At 42.6% G+C, this 8,414-nt stretch overlaps 1 protein-coding gene across 2 annotated transcripts in view; it reads left to right on the forward strand.

Moving 5' to 3' along the window:
- Positions 1-912, forward strand: part of PISD (phosphatidylserine decarboxylase) — a 35,529-nt gene extending 34,617 nt beyond the window's left edge. For both annotated transcript variants that reach the window (XM_078595527.1, XM_078595526.1), the window contains one exon: positions 3-912. In XM_078595527.1, the coding sequence (XP_078451653.1) occupies positions 3-227 (225 nt within the window). In that variant the 3' untranslated portion in view covers positions 228-912. The remainder of the gene's footprint in view (positions 1-2) is intronic.
- Positions 913-8,414: the final 7,502 nt, after the last annotated feature.

The following is an 8,414-nucleotide window of genomic DNA, read 5'->3' on the forward strand; positions in this document are numbered from 1 at the left end:
AGGAGCTGCACACGAACAGCCCCCGCTACATGAAGGGAAGCTACCATGACTTGAGCTATGTTATGGAGCCCAGCCGTAGCGGCATCCCACTCCGGAAAGGAGAGCACCTGGGTGAATTCAACCTGGGCTCTACCGTCGTCCTCATCTTTGAAGCCCCAGCTGACTTCACCTTCAACCTCAACGGTGGACAAAAAATTCGTTTTGGAGAAGCCCTCGGAACATCCTAGATACCCCAGTGGTCGCTACAAAAATCATTCTCGCATAACAATATGTAGCGTGCAATTTAAAGAAAAAGAACATCCGTCCAATCTGCAAATTTTAAACATGTTCTCAAAAAGCTTCACTGATGGTCATCCATCATTGTTCTAGTTTTTTTGTGAGCGCAAGAAAAAGGGGCATGGGTTGGTACATTTTGTACTTTTTTACGGAAGTAATTTCAAGAGATTGATTTATTAGACGGTCAGAGAATGGGAACGATGTAAATCCGTTGGTGTAGATATTCCATATAAACAGGGATGAGGCGGAATTAAATATTTGTAACATGCTGATTTTTGGCTCTCATGCAGAATCCTCTCCACTATTGTATAATCACCTCTTGCCATATTGAATTCACAATTGGGTACCACAATGCCTCTTGCTGGAACAATCTCCCAAATTCTGTGAAGTCCTGCAATACTATAAAGTTACATTCTTTTGATTATCAGAAATGCATTTCTTGAGTGTGGTTTATTTCATGTAACCACTTTAAATGTTCGTTGCAAATCACTGCTGTATGCAGACACATGCAAACCTGCCGGATTGATTGATAGTTGTGCTGGATGTTTGTAATTAATGTAATTTGTTTTGTAAAGTTGATCACAGGCTTTGTAGAGACTCATTACAGTGAACTCTCTCAATAAACACGTGATTTTCCATGGTTTTAATCATTTGGTCTTGCTGAAAACCCTGACGATTGGATATGTTGTATTGCAGCAGCATACGTAAAATGAGTGGGCCCCATGCCTAAAAGATCACAAACACCTATGTAGCGTTAACAAAAAATAAGTGGCCTTAAAATAAAATATATCGGTGACGTGTTGGGCAAATGGTGCCCCTTGCCCAATTAGAGACGCCAGAGAGACGGAGTGGATAATACGAGTTGGAGACTGCACTTTGCTGATGACCAGTTTTAAAATTAGAATATGAATAAATCTTCACTTAAAGCTTTCGTGACTGCAGGAATTCATATTCTTTGGTCACGTAGATATGTGACTTTACCGAAAGACCCAAGAATAGAATATGAACAGTTACCTAATAGTAGCTATTGAATATCGGACAAACCCTTCGGTGATCAGAAAATATTACTGGTTAAATGTAGCTTTGTACTGAACCCGAATCAACGGTCATGACAACAGAGGCCACATGGAAGTCGTACGAGCGAGGTTTGCATGTCCCTCTGGGTGGTCCTTTTCTCGCCAAACGGGCTGGTTAACGCTTTCCTGTTTCCAAGACGTCTGCAAGTTGCAGAGTGTGGGTGTCACGTTCACCATTGCATCTCGTTCGTTTGTAAAGACATTGTCTTCACTGCAGAGAGCCGTAGCGACACGACTGCAGTCTTCATAGCTGGTGCTAAACTGCGCACACACCCTTCCCGCATAGCCTTGTGGGTAGCCTCGGTACGTCTTCCAGCCTGAAGACATCAACAAAATTACTTTATTTTTTATTCCGATTCTGTGCCTATGAAGGCCGGCACTGTGCCACTTTGAATATAAATTAGTAAATTTTTCTAACACTTTCAGATTATTGAGGCATTTGTATTTTACTCAATAGCGCACAATTACGCAGCTTCATATGCAAATTTTTTTACTTAATCAGAAAATGTTTTTAACGTATCGTTCTCATAAACACTCCATGGTGTAAAGGGCAGTCTCCAGCTCTTATGATCCACTCTGTCTCTGGCCTCCCTAAGTGCTATGCGGAAGGGCCATTACCCGAAAAATAGCTTATTGTATATTTATAAGGGCACTGTTCTTGACAAATGTGTTGAGTTTGTTAATTGCGTTTTTGCACCACTGCCAACGCAGCATCACGACATCTGTTTAATTACGTAGTGTTAACAGGTTATGTTTGTGATAGTTTAAATGCTGCTCCTAAGCAGGGATTAACATAAGCTTGCAGTTCTGCACTACAGGTGATGTGTGCAAATGTTAACCATCGTTAAAAAACCGTTTTGATCAGGATCATGATGAACCAGGGTCATGTGAAGAATTTTGATTGACTGTTTCTTTTTCTTTCCTTAGCTGTGATGTAACTCCCTGTACCTCATTTGGCCATCCAACGCACCATTAGGGCACATGGAAAACCCCTTAAACGAGCACATTTATCCACCTTTGGGAGGATGTATTTCACGTGTCTTTGGCATTGACCATAAGCGTTGCATTTGGTGAGGGATTAACATTACACACTGCTACTATCAGTCAAGGGATATTCACTGTAATGACAGATTACTGAGATTCACTTACACTGGTCAACACACACTTTTTCTGGCATAAGGTATTCCACCGGGTTTAAGGTAATTTTGGGGTGCTGATTCCAAATCTGGCATCAGTTTTTGTCTATCACATCAGGTTTTTGAGATATCAAATATTGCATTTTAAATAAAAACTGCAGAAGAAAAATATTAAATAAATGTGGATATCTACATACAATGATATTATAAACACACTATCCTAAAAATACAGCACCATATTTTAACACTAAAGCAGTCACTGACTCGCAAAAACTTGCAATCATAAGTGACAAAGTTAATTTTGGGTAAAATCAATGGAAATGGGGTATGCCGATAGCATAAAAATGAGATGTGATAGAGCAAATCTGAGATGAGATTTGGAATCAGCACCCTGAAATTAGTCTGAAAAAACTGCAAATGTCCAGGCCAGATTTATTTTTTTTACCAGTGTTATCTTTTAAAAGCATGCAGAGTGCACGTGTTGACATCCCCTGAGCGCCGCTGCACCGGACCAGGTGGGAAAAGGCGGTACATGCTGTGTCTGCCGTGTCAAGTGAAATCTTTGTAAATCGTGTTTATTGTGCACCGCGTATCCAAGTCCGTGTCGGCATGCCGCTCGCTTTAACCGCCAGCACCAATCTGAACGAGGCTAGGCGCATTGTCACAAGTTTTTGCAATCGCGTCTCAATGTTACACAGCGAAGACGTAAGAAGGTGAGCAACAGGGCAGTCGCCCATCAGTTCAGCCCTCTCCCTGTTGGCTGGATGGAGTCATTCTCAGTGGGTTTGACTTGCAAAGTCGCAGATGCCCAGGCAGTGCGTGTGTGGTAGCACACGCCTGAACGCAAGCAGCATAAGAAAGGCAGTTGGTGGATTGCGCTAAGATCATTCTGCCATTATGGTCGGGTGGGCTCTGGTCATTGTTGAGATATTGGGTTGAAATTTCGGCAGCCACTTGTGATTAAAACAGATTAGCCAGTTTATGGTCTCAACCTGGCCACCAGTGAGTGGAGATAAAATATACACACGTGTGTATATTGGTTTTCACTTAATTTGCCTAAATTCCAGGTCTGAGAATGTAAATATGGGTTTCAGTGTCATGCAACTATCTCATTGCGTAGTGTATGGGAAAATACTGTGCAAAATATGCAAAAAGGGTCACTGAAGTTCTGTGACAACTATCTTCAGCAGCGATTCTCTAACGCGTGCGAGTACTGTTCCGCGAGATATGCAAATGCATTCACGTGCCATGCCGATAGCGCAATTGAGAATGAGAACAAAAGACCAATAGACTAATTTCCCGAAACGAAAGGGATCGTGTATGCCATAGACCCACGTTATACAGGGGATCCCGTGGAAGGCCGTAAAGCCATTATGTTGCTGACCGAACTGCAGAGGATTTGAATGTTGTCTTCACTCGTCATCGGAGGTGATTGATGTCCGATGCACTATTTCCACAAAACACAAACTGATTCTTGCACATGCAGAATTCTTTGTTTCCCTTGTAATAATTCAGCTTTCATAAGTTGAAGCATTTCGATTTTTTTTTATATTCGTGTACGCCTGCAATCGCTCAACGGCAATTTCGGGCTTTGGTTCGGTAAAACGCCACCTTACAATGTACTTTATTGTGCTTGTTCGATGTTGTAAAATGTGTTTATGTAAAAGCACGGCTGAATGCGCTACTTTGTGTCCGTTCAAACGTTGTAATAACTGAACCTGGCATCAGTCTATCATCCCTCCAGTCCGGGTGTTCCAGGCAACCCTGGCCCGCGTGCGTGTGCTGCATTGCGGTTAATCCAAGCCTATATGATGTGAGGAGGATCGCATTTGAACAGTTGGGTCTATTCATTTGAAAGTGAAGCTGGGACGACCGGATGGACTGAATGGTGCCATGCGTTCTGACCCCTTCTGGTGTTGTCAAAATTGGGGCAGGAGGCCGTCTCACGTGACTGTCATCTGCCTGACCAAAATGTAATGCAGTGGATTATCATGCCTTTTGCATATTTTAGAAAAGGATGTATACGACTTTTGAGGGGAGTTCGGCAAATAACCGAGCCGTGTTTAGTGAGCTGAGCTTTGGTGCCTTGCACGTGTTGGATTACTGTTAACTGCACAGGACAGTAAATTACAGCCGTCAAACTTGGTTGGATTCCACGCAGGTGGTGCTCTCACTCTGGGCTTTACAGGACTCCAGAGTGCGCTGGTGTTCTGAACCACAATGCTGTAATTACCAATCCAATGTATCATTAGTGGACGACACATGTTTTACTTTACTGCAGCCTGTGTCAGACTTGGTTCATTCATTCTGCCGCTCCAATGTCAAGATTGTCTGAATTGTGGCCAATTTACCTATGGGGTTACGTGAAGAGACTGCCGTGCTGTGAGATTCCAGGCTGGACATTGCCCTCACCAAGCACTGGCCGGACTTGGCCAGCTCTGCGCAGTGTTTTTTTTTTATGTTCGTACGTGGACCCAAGTTGTTGTGGGCAGGCTTTTAACATCGGCCCAGTGGCGTTGTTGACAAGCCCCCTCCATAGAGACGGGTCATAATCATGCTGGTTACCAGCCAATGCAAGGGTTTTTTTTTTGTCGACACTTCCATCCACTAGTAATTATTCAAACTATTGGCGTCAAGTTAACTCTGCTTCACAACGTTGGCCAATAACGCTCCGGTCTCTGCTGCGTTGATGCATTCGCTTTATCCAACTAAAATGGCTGTGTGGACATCGAGTAACTTAACTGCAACTTCGTGGTTTTACATAACCTTTATGTGAGCTTGTTTAAAATACTAATTGGATGAACCCATGATTGAGCATAGGCAGGTTACAGAGCAGGTGCTAAGAGGACCAATATTGAATAGAAACGTTACGCGATTCTGTATTCTGTAAAGCCTAGAGTCCATGCAGCACCTGTTTTCAGTGGAATTATGCACTGTTTAAGGTGTGTGTGTATGTTAAACTCTGCAACATAGGGTTGCATGCAGTCGTGTAAAAGAGTGTACAGTATACATATAATAAATGTCTAACCTAATTTATTGTTTTATATACATTGAACATTTTATTATTAGATGGCAAAGGTAATCACAGCCCACCCCATTCCTCTACCATCACTGAAACGTATTTTTGCTTAATGTGGCATCCCACCAGCTGACTTGGTCAACAATGGGTGCCTACGACAAGATCTTGATAATCTGCCTTCCTCGAACGTGCGCACGTTAGTCACCCATTGCCAGATTTCACAGGATGTAACAAATAGAGCCAGCCCATGTTCAATCCACTGTCGGATGAGTCTATTCTGTGCCCGGCAAGCATATACTGTATTCACTTGTAGGTAAAAAAAAACACATTTAAATACATTTTGGGTCAAGCTATTATAGACACAACATAATGCATGTTTAGAAATCAACTTGGAACATTCGTTGTTTTAATGACACCTATCTGGTATGTTGTTAGCGTTCTGATCCACATTGGTGGTGTCTCACAATTCCCCACGTACTATTCCACACCAATTAAATTTCGAGTTGTACCTCCTGGTGACGGTGATGCGGCCAGAAACATAACCCAGACTTGCTGGTTTGTCAGTACAATGACCTTAGCACCACACGATGTATGTTGATCTTCTTTCACACCGTACGTAACCAACCATACTAAACACTAGCAATGCAACACACACTCCTTGTACACATTGACATGTATTTGCCATGGGGGGGGGGGGCAGGAAACAGCCCACTGCAAGTCAACACCTGTACTCCAATAAATCCACGTATTCAATATAAATACTGAATCAGTATCCATTGCAGATACGGGAACCCCAGTTATTCAATTGGGAAATACGGAAACGCCTGGCTGTGTGCGTCTGGTTATCGTGACCAGTCCATGGACCACAATTATAAACCTCCGTTAAATTCGGCGGGGGAATTGAAAACATCGATGCAACTTTTCCCCAAGGCTGTGCTTCGGTGGTCGGACCCAAACGTCGGTGTGTGAGTTGCAATGCAAAGCCATATGCAAGAAGTAACGGTGCACAATGTTTACACACACATGCTAATCGGTGGGGGGTTTTTTGCACACAACGTAGATTTTAATAACTTTAAAAAAAGGGGTTCAAAAATGCTTCAACACTTTTTTTAAAAAAATCGCAGTTCAGCAACACACTCGTGACCGTAAAATGTGCCGCATGAGTTACTGTCCCTTTTTTTTCAAATCCTTCGAATGTCCAGCAAAACCTGCAACGATTTGAAGTCTCTTCAAATTATCCATGCACAGTCCAAGCTACAATGTTTTGCGAGAATTTCCCCCTGAAGAAGAGCAACGGGGAAAATGGTGTGCACGCACGTACGTGTGTAACACGGGATACAGCAGTGTCGTATCAAAACACCAAGAGGAAAAGTACAAATAAAAAAAAGCTTAAAAATAAACAAAATCCGGAACCCCACACTATTCAACTGGCTTCGGGTAATGGTTATAGCGAGAAGAATTCATTTCAATTGCGGAATAAATGTCAAATGTTTTCAGTCTTGTAAACGAACAAGTACTTGCCATTATTATTGGATGATAAATGTACAAATTACACGCACCTAGTTCTGACTGCCAATGTGACCTCTGGGCAGAAAAAACATTTGGAAACAGCTTTTGTAATGTCGCTAAATGCCAATCCTAAGGTCATCAATCACAGGGACAGCACATACTGGAGACTTACTTTTCATCAGTAATTTAAACTTTTAAAAATAAATTATATGATGAGTATCGGTGCATTATTGCAGCAGACATATACAGACATGCCTTTTAGCTCCAGATGTTTCGTGTTATTAAAAAAAATGCAACTGGCACAACGCGTCATTACAAATTCAGGTCTCCAGCTACGTGCCTTCAATTAAATCTTAAAGATCGCAGGTACAGAAAATGGACAGTGGGACCATGTAAGATACGGTCACTGGACAATAAACAACACAACCCTTGGTAGGTCCCCGCACATCAACAGAGATCTTTTCAACTTGCACATCCAAGCTGCGCCAGCGAGTCGAGCCAGAACTAAAGTGAAATCCTCAAGAAAAGCTAAATCTGCCTCGGGGACCCAAGCAGGACCAGGGAGCAGGATTAATAATTGTCATCATACCTTGCATCAGCCAATACTGATTAATACCGTGATACGTATGCAACCTATGACATTTATTGTGTGGGATATCAGCGACACAGTTTGGGTTTTGCAGTGGAAAAGAAAATCGTGCCTCCCGAGCCAAGCTTGGCATGACAAGGCCCCAGCACGGTACGGTTGTACTATGGAATCAACATCATTAGCAGAGGAAACAATGCCTAAACGAAATCACTGCTGTAACTTGGTAACGCTTATTATATGCTAATTTTTGCTCCATGAATACAGGGTGAGGCTGGCTGCTCAGTCACATTTGTTTTGAAGATATGACACCTTTATCTCTTCTTGTAAGTAGCTGTTCGGTAGCATGATTTTTATGGAGATCAGAGCTCCAAATATTGCTGCCTTTGTACGAGTACATAGTGGAGAAGAGTCGTGCGTTTCTTATGGGTGTCGCACGCATAGGCGGCAGGCGTACACGCGGGCAGACACGCATGCTTTAGCTTCGCCGTTATCTACAAAATGAGAAGGCTGGAAATGTATACAGCAGCAGCACCAGCTTCACAGCCATCCCCCCCCCCCGCCCAAAACAGTAACTGCAAAATATAACATGGTAATGATAAAAGCTTTTGTGTCGTGTCCACAACAGGGGAACCCAACACCCACGTTGTGTAAAAATTACATCTTTAAAACAATTCGATAATAATTCCTTTTCATATGTATTTGAATCACAAGTGGAAATAATGTTCCCTTTTCTGCATAAAAGTTGGAAGTCGGTGTATCAAGCAGTGTATGCGTACTCGCAGTTAAAAGGATGTTTGCAACTCAGAATT

This window comes from Lampetra planeri, chromosome 6 (assembly GCF_965212315.1).
Source record: "Lampetra planeri chromosome 6, kcLamPlan1.2.h2, whole genome shotgun sequence".
Taxonomy (NCBI): Eukaryota; Metazoa; Chordata; class Hyperoartia; order Petromyzontiformes; family Petromyzontidae; genus Lampetra; species Lampetra planeri.